Source organism: Protomyctophum bolini (genome assembly GCF_963924005.1).
Source record: "Protomyctophum bolini genome assembly, chromosome: 15".
Classification (NCBI taxonomy): Eukaryota; Metazoa; Chordata; class Actinopteri; order Myctophiformes; family Myctophidae; genus Protomyctophum; species Protomyctophum bolini.
This window is the reverse complement of record NC_137876.1, coordinates 17,179,293-17,201,562: the sequence shown is the minus strand read 5'-3', so window position 1 is coordinate 17,201,562 and position 22,270 is coordinate 17,179,293. Positions and strand designations below refer to the sequence as shown.

Genomic DNA, 22,270 nt, shown 5'->3' with positions numbered 1-22,270 from the left:
ACTGTTAAGCATGCCCATCCTTTCCGTGATTATTTTCAAGGACCGGCGCCAGCTGCTGCGGCTGTGGTACCATGAGAGCTGCAGGGTGTTCCAGGACCGCCTGGTGAGCGCCGAGGACCGGGCCTGGTTCCACACGCTGCTGCAGACCCACGTGCAGGAGGCCCAGTTTGGCTGCAGCTTCGAAGAGGCCGTGCCCCGCCAGCCCGTTCTCTACGGAGACTTCATGGTCCCTGGAGCCGACAGGAAGGTCTACAAGTCAATGGACGACAGAGAAAAGGTTTCACTCGCGATCTGACAGTGGTGGAAAAAGTACTTTTTGTTTTTACTGCAATAGAAACTCTCCTTTACAAGTAAAAGTCCGGCTATAGCTGAAGTTAGCCCAAGGAGTGTGAATGGATTCAGAATCATGAAAACCCCCTAGTTTGACACATCACATGCTACATAAAGCATAATGAAATTTGGAAATGTTTTGCCTTATATAGGCTAATGTGTTAATGGTACCCCGACTTTCAGCAGCTGTCACAAAGTTTCCCAAGGGAGTTGGGTTGGATCAAATTGAGAGGTGATAGTAGACACCCTTTCTGTGCACATTAAATGAAACACATTTTGTGAAGAAAGCTAGTGGTAAGCATTTCCTTCTTTTTTTTGCAGATTTGCCACACATTTCGCTAACGAACCCCTATTAGATGGAGCTAGCTGATTCGAGTAATTCAACAATGCATCTTTTTTGGGGGGTTTACAAAATGTGCTGTCCGTGACGCCTCACTGTTATGGTGGAGTCTTCAGACACCACCATGGCCCGTAGCACTTGCCCTAGCCTAGCCCCTTAGATAGCATTTTATGTCGACTTAGATAGTATTTTAGACAGACTTCTAGCTCGTTACGTAGACAGCACTAGAATTGCATCTTATGTAGTCATAGCACTTTAAAGTACACATGTATATAGTATAGTATTTATAGTTGACATAAATACTCTACTATTACGTTCTTAGTTTATACACGATTCATGATAACTACTTTTTATATATGTGATGTATGACATGCTTTTGTTTTTGCTTAAATGTAAGGATCAAGAGCGTCTGCTAAATGCCTAAATTGTAAATGATGTACTCTGCGTAGCTGGTCAGAGTGATGGAGGAATACATGGAGGACTACAACCAGGTCAGCGACGAAGCCAAGATGAAGCTGGTGCTCTTCACGGACGCCATCCAGCACGTGTGCCGCATCAGCCGCATCCTGCGCCAGCCGCTGGGCAACGCCCTGCTGCTGGGAGTGGGCGGCAGCGGGCGCCAGTCCCTCACCAAGCTGGCCTCGTACATGTGAGACATTCCTTTGGTTTCATTGCACCCGTCAGAGTGAAGTGCTGTTTTCGTCGACTAAAACTAAGACGAGAAATGTTCGTCGACTACCTATTTTCACTGACAAAAACAAAATGGAAACTAAATGAAAACGAAGCTACGATGACTAAAACTAAGGCTAAATATGCGGACAATTTTGTCGACAAATAAAAACTAGACTAAAATGTTAGGAAGGGACTAGTGGACAAGAGAGCCAGTATAAGTAATTTTACACTTGGTTGCATGCTGAAAATAGCTGATCTAGATCGGCAAGTGTAAAAACACTCATTACGACGGCATCAAGACCCGCCAAAATACATTTTAGTCGACTAAATCAACTGTAGATTTAGTCGACTAAAATCTGATGACATTTAGTCGACTAAAACTAGACTAACACTAAGACATTCCAGGTGACTAAAATGTGACTAAAACTAAATGAAGTTAACTAAACTAAAATAGAAATTTGCTGCCAAAAACAACACTGCGTCAGAGTATACCCGTGGTAGCCGTCTGTTTTTAGGGCCATATATAGTCGGGCGGTTTGTATGGCGAATTTTAAGTCGGCCGGTTGAGCGGTTCTTGAGATACGCGGATTACGTACATACATAAAGAGATTCGGTGCATTTATTGCACGATAAGTCATACCTACATTGTTAGAAAATTATAGAATAGAATTATTTTGTTTCTAACCACATTAAACCATATTGATTATTGTTGCCGCATATTCAGTTATAATGGTTAATAACATGGTTAATGTGGTAATCCATAATGAAAAAAAAAAAACATTTTGGTGCTCATGCGCTTATGGAAAAGTTATGGTTCACTGTCTGCAGCACTTTTATACGCTTGCTTTATGAATGCTGTTTCCAGGCAGCCTTCACAGTGCCTCTGTCCGTCCTGCCACATTATTAGGTCAGACTACGAGTGCTTCCAGATCGAGCTGTCTAAAAGCTACGGCCACTCGGAGTGGAGGGAGGACATCAAGAGCATCATGCTGAAGGCTGGCCTGCACAACCAGCAGATCACCTTCCTCTTTGTAGACACGCAGGTAAAGTCCTCCGTTAGACTGCAATCCACTCGTAAAGATATAGAAGGGAGTTCCAAACGCGCCTCGAGCCTGCTATGGCAGGCCAGTCTGGTGCATCTCAGCCCTTATTTTATTGTCAGGGTGCAAAGTGAAAAAACGTTTTGATGTTTCAGTTACATCGAACTGAAACATCGAAACGTTGTCGCTTTTTTACTTGATAATACCTGATAATAACATAAGGGCTTAAACTGTCTGAGTTGCTCCAGTGCCTCCTTTTTCTCCACTCGTAAAGATACCCTGAGACCTGTTGTCCAGCCGGTGTTAATTTAAAACTACTGTGCTTTACTTTATTTGTTTATTTGGACGGGACATTGCTAAAACTAAGACTACATTGACAATTTCATCAACAAATAAAAACTAGAGTGAAATGTTAGGGAGGGACTAGTGGAGAAGAGATCCAGTAGAAATAGAGAGAAAAGTAATTTTTTTTGTTTCGCGCTCTGATCTACAAGCTCACAACGCGTCGCAGTGCAACGCATTGTGAGCTTGTAGATAGGCTATTTTCTAGCATGCAACCACATGTAACATCAGTCATTACGACGCCATCAATTAAGGCCTGCCAAAATACATATCCGTCAACTAAAATCTTATGACATTTAGTCGACTGAAACTATAGACTAAAACTAAAACCTTTGAGATGAATAGTAAAACTAAAATAAATGTTATTCAAAAGACTAAATCAAAATATGCAACCAACAATTCAACAGCCGTTGTCCGTTGCCACAGCTTTGTTCGTATCGTACCAGACAGTGGCCTTGTGGTTAGAGTGTCCGCCCTGAAACTGGGAGGTCGGGGTTCGATCCCCGGCCGGGTCATACCAAAAGACTGTAAAAATGGGACCCAATGCCTCCCTGCTTGGCACTCAGCATCAAAGGGTTGGATTGGGGGGTCAAATCAACTAATCAAATGATGATGATTCCCGAGCGCGGCACGGCTGCAGCTCACCGTTCCTTAGGCTGCGGCTCACCGCTCCAAGAGATGGGTCAAATGCGGAGAACACATTTCTTACTGCGGTAACGGTGTGTGACAAATCGTACGACTTTGACCTTTGACCCTTGTCACGCGTCGCGTCCGCGTGTCCACGCCGCCGCTCCAGATCAAGAGCGAGTCTTTCCTGGAGGACGTGAACGGCATCCTGAACTCGGGCGACGTTCCGGGCCTGTATACGTGCGACGAGCAGGAGCGCATCCTGAGCGCCATGGAGCCGCTGGTGCAGGAGCTGGGCCTGCAGCCCACCGTGGCCAACCTCATGGCCCAGTACGTCCGGAGGGTCCGCAGGAACATCCACACCGTGCTCTGCATGAGGTGAGGCGTTCCCCCGTGGCTAGCATGTTATGTAGACAGCACTATAATTGCATTGTATGTAGTCATAGCAGTACGTATAGCATAGCATAGTATATATGTATAGTTTCATTATATAGATATTCCACTGTTACGTTCTTAGCTTACGCATGTTTCATGATAAATGCTTTTTATGTGATGTATTCCCATGCTTTTTTGTTCTTGCTTAATGTAAGTCGCTCTGGATTAAGAGCGTCTGCTAAATGCCTAAATTGTCAATTGTAAATAGTAAGAACATACATAGGGCAACTCTGAGGCCTCAGAGTTTCACTTGATAATGTGGCCCCGCAGGTTAATATCCGAATATTGATATATATTATTTATTTCAACTGTTACAATGCCAAACATGACCCGCTTTAAGTACTTCAGTCTGTATTAGTAGCTGAAGGACTAGTACAATTTATTTTATGTCCAATATAACTATAATATGTCCTATAACTAAATGCATTTGAAATTATGGATTCCAATAAAAAAAAAGCAAAAAGCAAAAATAAATAAATCTGGATTTCAACAACAATAGCAGATCTACAGGCTCAAAACGTGTCTAGATCTGCTATTTTTGACAGGATACCATATTATGCAATGTGGCCCTCTGGAGTGAGTCTGGAACTATAGTGGCCCCTCTCCATCGTCAAAGTTTCCCTCCCCTGCTGCAGAATTCCAGATTCACTGTTTTCTTAACCTTAACCCATTTTGGGGCGGGAACCCCTTTTGGTTGTCTGCATTATGTTATGCTTTAGCTATTGAAAAATAGCAGATCTACAAGCTCATAGCGCGCCACCGAGTGGCACACTATATGAGCTTGTAGGTCTGCTATTTTTGAAAAATCGAAAGAACGACTGACATATAGAAACATAGCTTTTTCAGAAAACTGTCACCGTGAAGACATTCTTAGAATCTGATCTCAGGTCAGATGTCATCATATCCACCAACGAGTGGAAGAATCACATAACGACGTCCATATATAGCGGCACAGCGGCAGCTCGCCTCGGGATGAGGAATCCTCCCTTCCGTCTCACTCCCCCCCACATGTCCCTCCCTGTTCTTCTCCCCCCTGCAGTCCCATGGGAGAGGTGTTCCGTGCGCGTCTCAGACAGTTCCCCTCCCTGGTGACGTGCTGTACCATAGACTGGTTCAGCGCCTGGCCCGAGGAGGCTCTGCAGTCCGTGGCCTCCACCGTCCTCCACGAGCTGCCTGGGCTGGAAGCCTGCAGTGGCACCGCCGCCATGGAGGGACTGGTGAGGAGTGTGTGTGGAAAAGACCAGCTCAAATATACTCAAGTACTGAGCTGAGGTCATGCTGACCTCCTCAATTAAGAACTGTTGGCTGGCAGAGGGTCAATTTGCCCTCTGCCAGCCAACAGTTCTTAATTGAGGAGGTCAGCATGACCTCAGCTCAGTACTTGAGTATATTTGAGCTGGCCTTTTCCACAGTGTGTCTTTATGTGCATGTGTGTGTCTTGACCGCCGGGGGACGTCGTGCACCGAGGCCCCTTTTTTCCCACCGTTTTGGGAACCCGGTTCAGTTCAGAACCAATTCTTATATATAGTCCATGAGCCAGAGCTCCAAAATTGGAACGTTAACACAATCTGTACATACATTGGATCATATATCGTATACATTAAAATGATCGCAATGTAAGCTAGCAATGTAAAGTCAACTTTTTTTAGTAGATTGTTTCCGGGTCATGGCTTTCAGAGTAAAAGCGCTGAGACAACTCCGGCACCCCAGAGCTCCTATTTTGAAGCACTTCCGGCACTGATTGTGTATTATGAATTGAGTGGGCCTATATTAATATTTGTTTATAGGACCAGTATAAGTTAATTAATATATGATATCCCTTCCACAGTAGTAGCTTTTTCCTAGATATAATGCCTAATGTGCATATTTAAATTCAGAAAATCATTCGTCTCTGCAATCACGTATGGTATATGCTTTTGCACACTCAATTCATGAGGACGGGAACCCCTTTTGGTTGTTTTAAGCATTATGTTATACTTTAGCTATTGAGAAATAGCAGATCTATACAAGCTCATAGCCGCGAGTGCTGCGCTATACGAGCTTGTAGATCTGTATATTAACCCTGATGGGTATAGCTAAGTGGTTCCACTAAGGAAATGTATGTTGTGTGACCTCTCTCCTGAACGCGTTCTCCCCCTCACCTCACCAGACCTCTCTGTGTGACCTCTCTGTGTGACCTCTCTGTGTGACCTCTCTGTGCGACCTCTTCTCTTCTCCCCCTCACCTCACCAGACCTCTCTGTGTGACCTCTCTGTGTGACCTCTCTGTGTGACCTCTCTGTGTCACCTCTCTGTGCGACCTCTTCTCTTCTCCCCCTCACCTCACCAGACCTCTCTGTGTGACCTCTCTGTGCGACCTCTTCTCTTCTCCCCCTCACCTCACCAGACCTCTCTGTGTGACCTCTCTGTGTGACCTCTCTGTGTCACCTCTCTGTGCGACCTCTTCTCTTCTCCCCCTCACCTCACCAGACCTCTCTGTGTGACCTCTCTCCTGAACGCGTTCTCCCCCTCACCTCACCAGACCTCTCTGTGTGACCTCTCTCCTGAACGCGTTCTCCCCCTCACCTCACCAGACCTCTCTGTGTGACCTCTCTGTGCGACCTCTTCTCTTCTCCCCCTCGCCTCGAACAGACCTCGATGTGCGTGGAGATCCACCAGACGGTGTCCAGGAAGTGTGAGCAGTATCTGGCCCAGGTGTCTCGTCACAACTACGTCACGCCCAAGAGCTACCTGGAGCTGCTCAGCATCTTCTCCGCTCTCATCGGCCGGAAGAAGCAGGAGCTACACGGCGCCCGCCAGCGCATGAAGACCGGCTTAGACAAGGTTATAGTCGCCCGGATAGCAGGGCGGAAAAAAAAACCCCATGCGGAGATGATCGATCGTGATGGCTTTTATATGTGTTCCTTCTGCAAGTGTTTGTGGACAACTTTGTAGATGTTTAACCCATATCCCACCGTCGTCGCACGTTCATTTATCCGTCTGGAAAGGGGTTCTGTTCTGGTCTGGTCTGGTCTGGACTGTCGTGCATGTTTTAGAGTTTTATTAGGATCCCCATTAGCTGGTGCATAGCAGCAGCTAATCTTCCTGGGGTCCACACAGAACATAAAAAACATGACATTCGACATAAATGACATTACAGGACAGTGATGTGTGTGTGTGTGTGTGTGTGTGTGTGTGTGTGTGTCCGTGCGCGTGTCCGTGCACGTTCGAGCGCCCTATACAGTTATTGGGTTTCAAGATGCCTCTTCAATTGTCTCTTGAAACTTGATTTAGTTTTTTCTTCTGTAATCATCATGTCTGGCAGTTTGTTCCACTCAGCCATGGCTCGAGTCTATAGTCTATACAGTGTGCTGCATATAGACCCTGTTCTGGCTTTAGGGACTTGATAGCACCCTCTTGTGCATGTGTTTGGAGTGGACCGACGTACTATTAGTCCTATACCCAAAACCCTAAACTAACCCTAACCTCACACGAAGATCTTTTAACCCGCCATGGGTTAGTTGTATAACAATCTCCATCCATATTGCCATTCTGGCTGATCTACAAGCTGGCAAAGCTGCTATTTCTTTGCCGAATGCATGATTACGTGAATCAGTAGTGCACGTATATAGGTGATCACGTTGGACAGTGTGACCGCCGGCCGCGGTGAAAGGCTAATCAGCGCTCTATTGTGTTCCTGCATGCGTGTAGATCAGGGGGGCAGTCAGACAGATTTTTTGTGAAGCCACTAAGGAAATGAAAGTTCATATAATGGCCTGTTGTGGCGCTATCATTGGGCTCAAAAAAACCCATAGCCCCATAGAAGTCCATGTATTTGGGCCCAACTTCACCTAGACTGTATTACCTTAATAAACATGGTCATGAATACTTTTCGCTTCCATTCACTAGTTTTAAGTCTCATTTCTAATGTCATAATATTCTTTTTGGAAAATGATGGCCCCATTTATAAAAAAAATTACCATAAAGTCGCGCATGTTCTGAGGGGCGTGGCTACCGTTACAGTTCATGAACGGGATCCCCCACCCACTCGAGTCAAAATAAAAACCAACGAAGAAGAAGGGGGGAAGTCCCGCCTCGTTGTCTGGGCCAGCCAATGGCCAAACTGGGCTCAAACGGATCTTGAAAGATGGCGACTTACAGTGCAAGGGATTTCAGGCTTCATTTTACGTTCACGTTAGACCCGGGGAACGCTTTGTCCATATTTTTTACAGTCTATGGTGTAGATGTTGTGTGACCAACGTGGTGTCTAATCAGCGCTCTATTGTGATCCTGCATGCATATGTAGCTCCTCAGCACAGCAGAGGACGTGAGTAAGATGCAAGAGGAGCTGGAGACCATGAGGCCCATGCTGGAGGAAGCGTCCAAAGACACCGTACTCACCATGGAGAAGATCAAGGTAAGACGCTGGGACATGTGCCGTATAACCTTAGTTAACATCCACATCTAGAGTCTGTCTAGAGCAGAGCAGAGGAAAGAATCACACTCGTGTGAAGTGAGGGGGGGGGGGGAGATGTATTTAATTATATTGGCCATAATGATGTCTTACGTTGACATTTACTGCCCTAAACAAACATTAAAGTCCATAGACTTGGCTGGCAAACGATTTTCGTCATAAGTGCTCTAGACAAACCTATTGAAAAATAGCAGATCTACAAGCTCATAGCGCGCCACCGAGTGGCGCGCTACGAGCTTGTAGGTCTGCTATTTTTGAAAAATCGAAGAGCGACTGACATAGACACATAGCTTTTTCAGAAAACTGTCAGGATGTAGAAGATATTTTTAGAATCTGATCTCAGGTCAGAATGGGTTAAGTGCATTTTTAATTCTGGTCTTTTTTTTTAAACTTGTAATGGAGTAACTGGTAAAAAAAAATGTGGGTGCACGGGTGGCTCACCTGGGGGTCAGGGCATAGGGGGGCGGGGCGGCATTGGACACCCAAACTCGGACCAGTCACTGGCACGGGGAATGATTTCCGCGTGCCAGTGGCGGTCCGACGGTCCGACCGCACAGTGACGGTCCGACCGCGGTCGGCGCGGCCGCACGCACACCTATAGGGCGGTGCGGCCAGAGCCATGCCTACCCTGGCAGACAGTCACGGGTGGCTTGAACCAGACATCTCTCAGTCTGTGGCGGCACTTAGCACTCCCAGCTGAGCCACCTGTACTACCCACGTGTACTGACATCTTTTTAGGTATTTAAATGTCTAGCTAGACTGGACTGAAGCCATGTGATGCATGCCCGAATATGGAGTCATTTGTTACATCGTACAGACGGCTGGCTTCACGGCCTGCCTATTATTGGATGACCTCAGGTGGGCCGTTGTTGGTCTTTGCCCATATACGGAGTTCCACCCGGCCCTCCAAAGGAGATTACTCGACTTTAACAATGCTGTACACTTTAAAAAAAGTTTGTGTGTGTTTCCTCCTCCGCGTCATCAGTGCCCATACTACCTGAGGCGGGGTTGGCGAAAGGGCCTGTCTGTGTGGAGTTAATTGCATGTTCTCCCCGTGTCCCCTAGGGTAGGTAGTAGGTACCCTCACAAAAAACATGCAGTAATCCTGGTCTCTAGAGTAGACTGCCTCCCCCTGGCCAGCCGGGGCGCCTGATGGAGGGGAAAGTGAACTGGTTGGAATAACGTGTTCCTTCCACGCGCTACGTCCAACCAGGAAAACTCCCCCTGTCAGGTGTAAAGGAGCAACTTGGACACTCAGGCATGAAGGAAGCATGAGTTCAAGTCCGTTGCTCTCCCCAGGTTGGCGGAGGGTCATGTGTAGAGCCCAGGATCACATTAGATAATTGACACGGGGGGTGAAAAATGGGTTACAAAATCGTGGGATAAAAAAAGACGGAACTTTGTGGACGGTAACTAAAAAAGCTGGACGTCAAAAAGAAAGAAAGAACTGCGCCCCCCCCCCCCGCCATGCAGCCTTGATGATGTGAGACGGCATGGTTTCTTAATTGGCCGCGCCGTGCGTGCGTGGGCGTTGTTTCTCTCCAGGAGGACACGGCGGTGGCAGAGGAGACTCGCACGGCGGTGCGCGCCGAGGAGGCCAAGGCCTCGGAGAAGGCCGGCGTCGCGGCGGCCATCGCCGAGGACGCCCAGAAGGACCTGGACGAGGCTCTGCCGGCCCTGGACGCCGCGCTGGCCAGCCTCAAGTCCCTCAACAAGAACGACATCACCGAGGTCAGAGGTTTTAGACATGCTTTAAGTGAACCCAATCAGGGCGCCATGCAGGAAACCCCTTTTGGTGTTTTAACGTTGTGTTACGCTTTAGCTATTGAAAGATAGCAGAACTACAAGCTCGTCGAGCTTGTAGGTCTGCTGTTTTTGAAAAATCGTGAAAATGTGGTGCAAATCTTTGAATGTTAATCTTTGAATAGTATAGGCTATTCTTTCAGAGCGAACGTTTTCAACTCAAATCTCTGCTTCTGGAAGGGGCCCTGGAACAACATATTTTCAGATGGGGGTCGGCGGCCAATTAGTTTTTTGGGGGTCCTGCGGACATGAAATAGTGCGAGAACAACTGATAGAAACATACAGTAGAAACAGGTTTTTCTGAAAATTGTCATGATTTAGAAGACATCTTTTAGATCTAAAGGTCTAAATGGGTTAACCACCTAACCGCTGTCCCATGTACTCCAAATCTCCACAAGCTCACAGCCACGTTGCGTTACTGAGCTTGTAGATCTGCATTTTTTTTTAAACGCAGAATGTTTGCCTGTTATGACACGCCCAGACTAAGGACGCCTGCAGTGTTCACGTTGGTTGTTAACCCATTTTGGGCGGGAACCCCTTTTGGGTGTTAGCAGTACGTTATGCTTTAGCTATTTAAAAAATAGCAGATCTACAAGCTCATAGCGCGCCACCGAGTGGCGCGCTACGAGCATGTAGGTCTGCTTTTTTTGAAAAATCGAAGAACGACTGACACATAGAAACATAGCTTTTTCAGAAAACTGTCAGGATGTAGAAGACCTTTTTTAGAATCTGATCTCAGGTCAGAATGGAAAACTGTCAGGATGTAGAAGACATTTTTTCAGAATCTGATCTCAGGTCAGAATGGAAAACTGTCAGGATGTAGAAGACATTTTTTCAGAATCTGATCTCAGGTCAGAATGGAAAACTGTCAGGATGTAGAAGAAATTTTTTCAGAATCTGATCTCAGGTCAGAATGGGTTAAAGAACAGGACTTGGCGGTCAATCAGCATCAAAGTGGTCATCACAGACGGGCTGTGTGTGTGTGTGTGTGTGTGTGTGTGTGTGTGTGTGTGTGTGTGCGTGTGTGTGTGTGTGTGTGTGTGTGTGTGTGTGTGTGTGCGCGCGCGCGTGCGTCTGTGTTTTCTTTAGATACGAGCCCTGCAGCGCCCTCCCCAGGGGGTGAGGCTGGTCATGGAGGCCGTGTGCATCATGAAAGGCATCAAGCCCAAGAGGGTGCCCGGAGAGAGGCCCGGCGCCAAGGTCGACGACTACTGGGAGCCTGGCAAAGGCCTGCTGCAGGACCCTGCCAAGTTCCTGGAGGGCCTGTTCAAGTTTGATAAGGTCGAGGCAGTGGTTCTCGTACTTTTTTTTTTGTCTTCAGTACCCCCACCTTTCCCTGATTTCTAGATCAAAGTCAACCCCCCCTTTACAACACGTTGCTAAGAAAAAAATGAAACGGTATCTAGCATATTATCGTTGCTGTCGGGTTGAAACCACATACTGTATATACATATCTTCACTTTGTTTTTGGGTATACTGTACTTTGCCACGCTGCAGTAAAATCAATTTTTTTCAAAAAACCAAATGCGGAAGTGCAAACGAGTGCTCAATGTTAAACCCCAGCAGTGCGGGATTTACTTGTGCTAAATGCACGGGCCCGCCTGCAGTGCCAGCTTTGACCAGTGGGCTTGGCGGCTTCAACCAGCTTGGCCCGGCCTTTCTGAGGGCTTGGTTTCATACAGAGTGTAGAGTAGGCGAGTGTCTGGGTTTGTAGTTTACCGGCACATTTGGTAAACTACAGTACAACTCTAGAGTGTCGCAGTCCCGCACCCTTTCATGACGACGAGCGGCTCGGAAAAGACAGTGAATTGGAAATTGTCTTCCGGGCCACTCGTCGGGGGGGGGCGGGACTGCGATGCTCTTTATATAGAGGGTTTGTAAATGATCAATAACAACACTGTTCTGTTTTCTCCCTGCAGGATAATATTCCCGATGCTGTGATCAGATCAATTCAACCCTACATAGACAACGAGGAGTTCCAGCCCCCATCCATCGCCAAGGTGTCCAAGGCCTGTACCTCCATGTGCCAGTGGGTGCGCGCCATGCATACGTACCACTTCATAGCCAAGGCAGTGGAGCCCAAAAGGGTAAACCGTCATGGCTCGCTTGTTTATTAAGGCTGCTCCCATAGAGCTATAAGGCTGCTCCCATAGAGTTATAAGGCGGCTCCCATAGAGCTATAAGGCTGCTCCCCATAGAGCTATAAGGCTGCTCCCCATAGAGTTATGAGGCTGCTCCCATAGAGTTATAAGGCTGCTCCCATAGAGCTATAAGGCTGCTCCCATAGAGTTATAAGACTGCTCCCATAGAGTTATAAGGCTGCTCCCATAGAGTTATAAGGCTGCTCCCCATAGAGCTATAAGGCTGCTCCCATAGAGTTATAAGGCTGCTCCCCATAGAGCTATAAGGCTGCTCCCATAGAGTTCTATGGCTGCTCCCATAGAGTTATAAGGCTGCTCCCCATAGAGCTATAAGGCTTCTCCCATATAGTTACAAGGCTGCTCCCATAGAGCTATAAGGCTGCTCCCATAGAGTTATAAGGCGGCTCCCCATAGAGCTATAAGGCTGCTCCCATATAGTTATAAGGCTGCTCCCATAGAGTTATAAGGCGGCTCCCATAGAGCTATAAGGCTGCTCCCCATAGAGCTATAAGGCTGCTCCCCATAGAGTTATGAGGCTGCTCCCATAGAGTTATAAGGCTGCTCCCATAGAGCTATAAGGCTGCTCCCATAGAGTTATAAGACTGCTCCCATAGAGTTATAAGGCTGCTCCCATAGAGTTATAAGGCTGCTCCCCATAGAGCTATAAGGCTGCTCCCATAGAGTTATAAGGCTGCTCCCCATAGAGCTATAAGGCTGCTCCCATAGAGTTATAAGGCTGCTCCCATAGAGTTATAAGGCTGCTCCCCATAGAGCTATAAGGCTTCTCCCATAGAGTTATAAGGCTGCTCCCATAGAGCTATAAGGCTGCTCCCATAGAGTTATAAGGCGTCTCCCCATAGAGCTATAAGGCTGCTCCCATAGAGTTATAAGGCGGCTCCCATAGAGCTATAAGGCTGCTCCCATAGAGTTATAAGGCTGTTCCCATAGAGCTATAAGGCTGCTCCCATAGAGTTATGAGGCTGCTCCCATGGAGCTATAAGGCTGCTCCCCATAGAGCTATAAGGCTGCTCCCATAGAGTTATTAAGGCTGCTCCCATAGAGTGGCAAAGTGAGTGACAAAGTGAATTTAACATTGTTTAAAGTCATTTAATGCAATCAAATATGACTTTTCTGTTTGGATGTACGGGCTATCAAGGCCAGAAAGTCGTTTTTTTTGCCACACAGTAGGCATTACTGCATAACTTCCGGTTATGATGATGATGTCACATGCATACCCCCCATTTTTGTAGCCTGGCTAATGAGCCAGACCGAATCAGCCGTTGGCAAAAAAAAATTGCCAGGCTACTATTTTTGAGCCTTTTGAGCCGAATAGGTTAAGAAACTGTTGGGCGACCAAAACACCTATGAACCTAGATATGTGAGCTATGGATACGGTTTCGACGGAAGCAACACCTGTACCTATTTGAAAGTCTCGCACAGGGCCCTGCAAGCTTAAGAAGCTCCACTGTGTTCCATTGTTAATTAATCCGGGCCTGTGTGTGTGTGTGTGTGTGCGTGTGTGTGCGTGTGTGTGCGTGCGTGCGCGTGCATACAGCAAGCTCTCCGGGAGGCTCAGGAAGAGCTGGCGGTGAGCCAGAGCATCGTGGAGCGCGCCAAAGCCAAGCTGGCCGCGGTGGAGGAGGGTGTCGCCGCCCTGCAGGACAAGTACCGCCACTGTCTGGCCAAGAGGGACGAGCTGGACGGCAAGTGTCAGCTCTGTGAGGGCCGCCTGGTCCGAGCAGACCAGGTCAGATATATTTCAACGACAGACCAGTGTTGATATGTTTCAACGACAGACCAGTGTTGATATATTTCAACGACAGACCAGTGTTGATATTATTTCAACGACAGACCAGTGTTGATATATTTCAACGACAGACCAGTGTTGATATTATTTCAACGACAGACCAGTGTTGATATATTTCAACGACAGACCAGTGTTGATATTATTTCAACGACAGACCAGTGTTGATATATTTCAACGACAGACCAGTGTTGATATTATTTCAACGACAGACCAGTGTTGATATATTTCAACGACAGACCAGTGTTGATATATTTCAACGACAGACCAGTGTTGATATATTTCAACGACAGACCAGTGTTGATATATTTCAACGACAGACCAGTGTTGATATGTTCCAACGACAGACCAGTGTTGATATGTTTCAACGACAGACCAGTGTTGATATATTTCAGCGACAGACCAGTGTTGATATATTTCAACGACAGACCAGTGTTGATATGTTCCAACGACAGACCAGTGTTGATATGTTTCAACGACAGACCAGTGTTGATATGTTTCAACGACAGACCAGTGTTGATATGTTTCAACGACAGACCAGTGTTGATATGTTCCAACGACAGACCAGTGTTGATATGTTTCAACGACAGACCAGTGTTGATATATTTCAACGACAGACCAGTGTTGATATATTTCAACGACAGACCAGTGTTGATATATATTTCAACGACAGACCAGTGTTGATATATATTTCAACGACAGACCACAGTGTTGATTTCGTAGAGTAAAAACTATGACGAAAAAAGTTCGCCGACTACCTTTGTTTCACTGACTAAATGGAGACTAAAACGAAAACTTTGAAAACTATGGATATGACAAAGAATAAGACTAAATATATTAGTAGACTAATAAACTAGACTATAATGTTAGGAAGGGACTAGTGGACAAGAGATCCAAGTCATTTTACACTGCGTGCTGAAAATAGCAGATCTACAAGGAGCTATTTTCAGTGTAAAATCAGTCATTACATCAAGGCCTGCATCAAGGCCCGCCATAATAAATTCAATTCAATCAACATTTAGTCGACTAAAATATTATGATATTTAGTCAACTAATACTAAACATTCATATTCCGTCTGTGTGTAATCTCCAGCTAGTATAGCATTTATCTTCTATTTTATTTCTTGATTCATAAGATAAGGTTTGGCAACATGATGTTCAATTGTTTGTTCTTTGTGTGTTTTTGTTTATTTCTTGGTTGTTCAAGAAAAAATAATCCAATTTAAGTTAGGATTTTTTTTTAACATTCTAGGTGATTAAAATGTGAACTAACAAGAGACTATGATTAAACTAAAATCTAAATTTGCTGTCAAACTCAACACTGTGACAGACGATAATGTAACCCATTGAGACCTGAGACCAGGTTATACAAAGTGTCTTCTAAATCATGACAGTTATCTGAAAAACCCTATGTTTCTATACCAGTGATTCTCAAACTATCTCATGTCAAGGACCACCAAAGTTATATGTAAATTGTAAATTGGTATAGGCTCGCCGTAACAGTGTTCCTGGGAGTCTGGATGTTCCGGGGACCCCCACACTTTAATTATGTCATTTTTCCATCGTTTCGGACGCGGAAGGCTCGCCGGAGATGTTCCCTGGGGACCCCCATGCAGTAACGCAGTTATACAGTACAGAGCACAGTACAGTACAGTACCGTAACAATAACAATAACTGCATAGTTGCACCGCTCAGTTCACACAGGTGTGATTTGAATTGTGACGTGGCAACCAGTTAAACATGAACATGCCAAACAATCAAACAATACAACGTGTAATTGTCTCAAACATTGAACCTCACACAGGTCACACAAATGTTACCCCCCCTGTTTCCCCTCCCAATTTGTCATTTAAGCCCATTTCCCCTGTTGTGGCTGATCCAGTGTGATGGTGTGTTGCCTCTCTGTAGCTTCTAGGTGGGCTGGCGGATGAGAAGGTGCGTTGGAGGGAGAGCATGCATCATCTGGACTACATGGTCAATAACGTAGCAGGAGACGTGCTACTGTCTGCAGGATACATCGCCTACCTTGGACCGTTCATTGTAAGTGGGGCCGGTGGTGGATGTCATTCTCTCTTGATAAGCTATGAAAGCAATAAGGTACACCCACCCGCACACTGTGTATCTGTTCGGCACGTGAGTATTGTCTTATTTAACCTATTCTGACCTGAGATCAGATTGTAAAAATGTCTTCTACATCCTGACAGTTTTCCATTCTGACCTGAGATCAGATTCTAAAAATGTCTTCTACATCCTGACAGTTTTCTGAAAAAGCTATGTTTCTATGTCAGTCGCTCTTCGATTTTTCAAAAAATAGCAGACCTACAAGCTCGTAGCGCGCCACTTGGTGGCGCACTATGAGCTTGTAGATCTGCTTTTTTTCAATAGCTAAAGCATAGCATAATGCTAACACCAAAATGGGTCCCCGCCCAAAATGGGTTAACGAAGCAACATTTTGGTCCCTCCGGACCTTCCTCAGGCATGCCTATATTTGGGCCTGCCTGACAAATGACTATATATGGGCATACACGACGGGACACGGTGATAATAACTAGGGTGGGGCATGCATTCCCAACTTGCATCGTTCCAAGTAAGCCAGTGTGCCCAACGGGCATTTAGAATTAGGCATCCCGTTCCTTGGTTTTTGATTTGATTTGATTCATGTGTACAAACGTCTGTAATCCACGTAACTCGAGAACCGTTCGTTTTTATTTGATATATTCACGATACAATTCATAAATGAGCAGTACAGAATTATCAGGATTGCACAAAAAGTCAGAGGACTTAATTCCATTGTGATCAAAATAAATAAATAGTTACAGCATATGATAAGAAGAACATCACAATACTAATGACATTTACAACAGGCCATCATTGATCAGTAAACAAAAGACAATAAATAGATATAAATACTAATAAATACAGCACTATACTAACTTACCTATCAGCCACTTTTTCAACATAATTTAATTTCCCTTGGGATTTTGTTCCAATCCTCCTCCCCTGTATATTTAAATGAGCTTCTACCTTGTGTTTTAGGTGTGGTGGTTTAAGATTAGCTACACTAGCCCTTGTGTTCAAAGTCAAACTATGGAACTGGTTAACATACGGGAAGTAAGTAACCTTTAAAATAGTATGGTTAGTTGCGTTCACGTGATGCCATGCATTGTGTCTGTGTGTCCACCAGGGGGAGTACAGAGAGTCCATGGTGGAGGAATGGCTGTGCGGACTCAAACGGCTCGGTGTTCCTCACACGGACAAGCCTGACCTGATCAGTACCCTGGGAGACCCGGTCCGGATCCGCTCCTGGCAGGTCACTATAAGAGCCGTTAATAGGATGTGTTTAGATTAATTATATCCTGATCAGTACCCTGGAAGACCCGGTCCGGATCCGCTCCTGGTGGCAGGTCACTATAAGAGCCGTTAATAGGATGTGTTTAGATTAATTATATCCTGATCAGTACCCTGGAAGACCCGGTCTGGATCCGCTCCTGGTGGCAAGTCACTATAATAGGATGTGTTTAGATGAATTATATCCTGATCAGTACCCTGGAAGACCCGGTCTGGATCCGCTCCTGGTGGCAAGTCACTATAATAGGATGTGTTTAGATTAATTATATCCTTATATCCAAATTATCAATTAGAGGCTCATTGAATAATTTCTCTATAGAACTTATTCAATGATGGGACCCTTTTCTTTTATATATTCTTTAACTGCAATTGATTAATATCCTTCTCACTTCTTTCCTTTCTTTTATATGGTCATTTCTTGCCTACAAGCTTATTTCTTAATCATTTTTTTGTAAGTCGTTGTTTATCTCTGTCTATTCTCCCCTCAGGGCTAGCGGGTGGGTGGGTGGGTATACGTTATTGTTGGTTTTGTTTTGTCATGTTTGTTGTTCTTGTTGTTTTTTGTTGTTTTGTGTACTATGTCTTTTATTTTAAAATGGATAAAACCCGGTCCGGATCCGCTCCTGGCTGGTCACTAACAGCCTTTAATGGGATATGTTTAGATTCAATATACTGTATATACTGGTCTTTTGTCTCTGTCGGGTGGAAACAGAACAGTTACTTCATACTGTATATGTCTTTTGTCTCTGTCGGGTGGAAACAGAACAGTTACTTTTGTCTCTGTCGGGTGGAAACAGAACAGTTACTTTTGTCTCTGTCGGGTGGAAAACGGAACAGTTACTTTTGTCTCTGTCGGGTGGAAACAGAACAGTTACTTTTGTCTCTGTCGGGTGGAAAACGGAACAGTTACTTTTGTCTCTGTCGGGTGGAAACAGAACAGTTACTTTTGTCTCTGTCGGGTGGAAACAGAACAGTTACTTTTGTCTCTGTCGGGTGGAAAACGGAACAGTTACTTTTGTCTCTGTCGGGTGGAAACAGAACAGTTACTTTTGTCTCTGTCGGGTGGAAACAGAACAGTTACTTTTGTCTCTGTCGGGTGGAAACAGAACAGTTACTTTTGTCTCTGTCGGGTGGAAACAGAACAGTTACTTTTGTCTCTGTCGGGTGGAAACAGAACAGTTACTTTTGTCTCTGTCGGGTGGAAAACGGAACAGTTACTTTTGTCTCTGTCGGGTGGAAACAGAACAGTTACTTTTGTCTCTGTCGGGTGGAAAACGGAACAGTTACTTTTGTCTCTGTCGGGTGGAAACAGAACAGTTACTTTTGTCTCTGTCGGGTGGAAACAGAACAGTTACTTTTGTCTCTGTCGGGTGGAAAACGGAACAGTTACTTTTGTCTCTGTCGGGTGGAAACAGAACAGTTACTTTTGTCTCTGTCGGGTGGAAACAGAACAGTTACTTTTGTCTCTGTCGGGTGGAAACAGAACAGTTACTTTTGTCTCTGTCGGGTGGAAACAGAACAGTTACTTTTGTCTCTGTCGGGTGGAAACAGAACAGTTACTTTTGTCTCTGTCGGGTGGAAACAGAACAGTTACTTTTGTCTCTGTCGGGTGGAAACAGAACAGTTACTTTTGTCTCTGTCGGGTGGAAACAGAACAGTTACTTTTGTCTCTGTCGGGTGGAAACAGAACAGTTACTTTTGTCTCTGTCGGGTGGAAAACGGAACAGTTACTTTTGTCTCTGTCGGGTGGAAACAGAACAGTTACTTTTGTCTCTGTCGGGTGGAAACAGAACAGTTACTTTTGTCTCTGTCGGGTGGAAACAGAACAGTTACTTTTGTCTCTGTCGGGTGGAAACAGAACAGTTACTTTTGTCTCTGTCGGGTGGAAAACGGAACAGTTACTTTTGTCTCTGTCGGGTGGAAACAGAACAGTTACTTTTGTCTCTGTCGGGTGGAAACAGAACAGTTACTTTTGTCTCTGTCGGGTGGAAACAGAACAGTTACTTTTGTCTCTGTCGGGTGGAAACAGAACAGTTACTTTTGTCTCTGTCGGGTGGAAACAGAACAGTTACTTTTGTCTCTGTCGGGTGGAAACAGAACAGTTACTTTTGTCTCTGTCGGGTGGAAACAGAACAGTTACTTTTGTCTCTGTCGGGTGGAAACAGAACAGTTACTTTTGTCTCTGTCGGGTGGAAACAGAACAGTTACTTTTGTCTCTGTCGGGTGGAAACAGAACAGTTACTTTTGTCTCTGTCGGGTGGAAACAGAACAGTTACTTTTGTCTCTGTCGGGTGGAAACAGAACAGTTACTTTTGTCTCTGTCGGGTGGAAACAGAACAGTTACTTTTGTCTCTGTCGGGTGGAAACAGAACAGTTACTTTTGTCTCTGTCGGGTGGAAACAGAACAGTTACTTTTGTCTCTGTCGGGTGGAAACAGAACAGTTACTTTTGTCTCTGTCGGGTGGAAACAGAACAGTTACTTTTGTCTCTGTCGGGTGGAAACAGAACAGTTACTTTTGTCTCTGTCGGGTGGAAAACGGAACAGTTACTTTTCAGGATTCAAATGAAAAAAGTAGCAGATCGACGAGCTCCAAACGCGTCGCTTCGTGCCGCGTTCTTGCAGCTTGCCGATCTACTTTTGGTACTTTTGTGTGACGCTGTAGTATAATCAAGGAGGGCTGTTAATTTACGAAAGAAAAAAAAACATAAGTTAAAATATAGAGATACAGGGTTTCTGCCTGGACAACAGCGACTCAAATATATCAAATGTATAATCTGTAAATCTGTCTGTCTGTCCGTCCGTACGTCTGTGGGTCTGTCTCTCCGTCTGTGTGTCTGTCTGTCCGTCCGTCCGTCCGTCTGTCTGTCTGTCTGTCTGTCTGTCTGTCTGTCTGTCTGTCTGTCTGTCTGTCTGTCTGTCTGTCTGTCTGTCTGTCTGTCTGTCTGTCTGTCTGTCCGTCTGTGTGTCTGTCCGTCCGTACGTCTGTCTGTCTGGTCGTGTGTGCAGATAACAGGCTTGCCCAGAGACAGCCTGTCGGTGGAGAATGGCGTGATAACGCAGCACTGTCAGCGCTGGCCTCTGTTCATCGACCCACAGGGACAGGCCAACAAGTGGATCAAAAACATGGTGAAAAACTGACAACTAAGGATCCGACACTAAATCTATGATTGTACACACACATAATACACTCGTACTGTATGTACAGTATACACACGGATAAGTGCATGCATGCATGCATACATAATACATACATACAATCATACATACATACATACTGTACATACATACATACGTAGTACAAACATAGTACATACATAGTACATACATACATACACATGTACTACTTGCATAGTACACGGCACCTATGATTTCTATTTATTTTTTTCATCTCACTATACGTTCTTTTGTTGTTGTCAGCTGATGACCTGATCTATTAAACCAGCACTATAGGATAGGAACATGGATGGCAAAGGGGGTCAATCGTGTTGACGTTGGCGCGAGAAGTGACTCCCCTGTGTCCCGTTTTCTCCCAAAGGAGCGTGACAACGGCCTGGTCACCATGAGGCTCAGTGACCGTGACTTCCTCCGTAGCCTGGAGAACGCCATTCGTTTCGGCAAACCCTGCCTACTGGAGAACGTGGGAGAAGACTTGGATCCTGCCCTGGAACCCGTCTTACTGAGACAGGTGACTCGTGTGTGTGTGTGTGTGTGTGTGTGTGTGTGTGTGTGTGTGTGTGTGTGTGTGTGTGTGTGTGTGTGTGTGTGTGTGTGACTGTGTCTGTGTGTGTGTGTGTGTGTGTGTGTGTGTGTGTGTGTGTGTGTGTGTGTGTGTGTGTGTGTGTGTGTGTGTGTGTGTCGAAAGGTGGAGGTCTTCCCACTGCGGAGAGTGGCCATTTGCCACCTTTAAACCCTGTCTCTGTTTCTTTTGAGTAGCGATAAAATAGTTTATTTTAACTAAAGTACATTTGTGCTCCCGCATGCATTCGAATGAGGAAATTGCACCTACACTCGTACAGTCAGACGCATAGTGTCAAGGAGACCTCCTAACGCTATATGGACCAGAGGTGGAGCGCATAACTGGCCTTGTCTGTGACCTCTCGGAGGTCTTAACCTTCGGGGATTTTGAAGGTTCAAACCGGTGTCTTTCACCGTTTTAGCACTCCTTCAGTGCTTCGGAATGTCGGCGCTCTTGCTGCGATAGTTGAGTCTTTTTTTCTTCACTTTTTCCCTGCTGTTTATGATGTATCTCACACATACCCTGATTTGTTGAGTTCCGCGATTTGTTATGTCACTTCGCTACTCAGACTGGACAGGGTCCTATTATCTCCTCTTCTGATTGGTCTGTGGTGCAGGTTGGGTAATGAAACACTAGTTTGACATTGTATCAATGTGCACCAACGCTGTTGCCCTGCAACTTATGTATTATTCACTAAACTCACCCCACACAGCAGTCAGTTTTTTTACCAGCTGCAAGCTGGTCAATAAGAGCTTGCTATATATCCGACCGGGAGATAGACACTGGAGATCGACACTGCTGCCTGCACGAGTGGTGTGCGCTTGCGTGAAATTGGAACGATACAGAGAAGAAATTGGAACGATACAGAGAAGAAATTGGAACGATACAGAGAAGAAACTGGAACGATACAGAGAAGAAATTGGAACGATACAGAGAAGAAATTGGAACGATACAAAATTGGAACGAATAATGCAGCTGGTAATTAATTGATTTGATCAATTTGGGCTTGTTTTTGCACTACTGAATCTGACATCGTGGACAACTGAATGAAATTAGTGTTTTGCTCTCGAGTCTCGAACTGGCGCTGTTATTTTCAGCAGTGAGAAAAGCACGGATATCCGCTCCGCTGGCTGGTGACGTATCAGCAACAACATGGATATGCAACAGGTGACGCTATATGAAATGCAAACAGTGTGTGT

At 45.5% G+C, this 22,270-nt stretch overlaps 1 protein-coding gene across 1 annotated transcript in view; it reads left to right on the top strand.

Annotated features, from left to right (window-relative positions):
* The window catches only part of dnah1 (dynein, axonemal, heavy chain 1), a gene marked incomplete at both ends in the record, with an annotated part of 92,162 nt that overhangs the window by 46,074 nt on the left and 23,818 nt on the right, over positions 1-22,270 (top strand). The window contains 15 exons of the mRNA XM_080784242.1: positions 41-277; positions 1,120-1,319; positions 2,250-2,385; positions 3,521-3,729; positions 4,826-5,003; positions 6,417-6,608; positions 8,071-8,181; positions 9,784-9,969; positions 11,131-11,322; positions 11,961-12,128; positions 13,738-13,929; positions 15,895-16,026; positions 17,171-17,296; positions 20,342-20,461; positions 20,871-21,020. Coding sequence (XP_080640368.1) covers positions 41-277; positions 1,120-1,319; positions 2,250-2,385; positions 3,521-3,729; positions 4,826-5,003; positions 6,417-6,608; positions 8,071-8,181; positions 9,784-9,969; positions 11,131-11,322; positions 11,961-12,128; positions 13,738-13,929; positions 15,895-16,026; positions 17,171-17,296; positions 20,342-20,461; positions 20,871-21,020 — 2,529 coding nt within the window. The remainder of the gene's footprint in view (positions 1-40; positions 278-1,119; positions 1,320-2,249; positions 2,386-3,520; positions 3,730-4,825; positions 5,004-6,416; positions 6,609-8,070; positions 8,182-9,783; positions 9,970-11,130; positions 11,323-11,960; positions 12,129-13,737; positions 13,930-15,894; positions 16,027-17,170; positions 17,297-20,341; positions 20,462-20,870; positions 21,021-22,270) is intronic.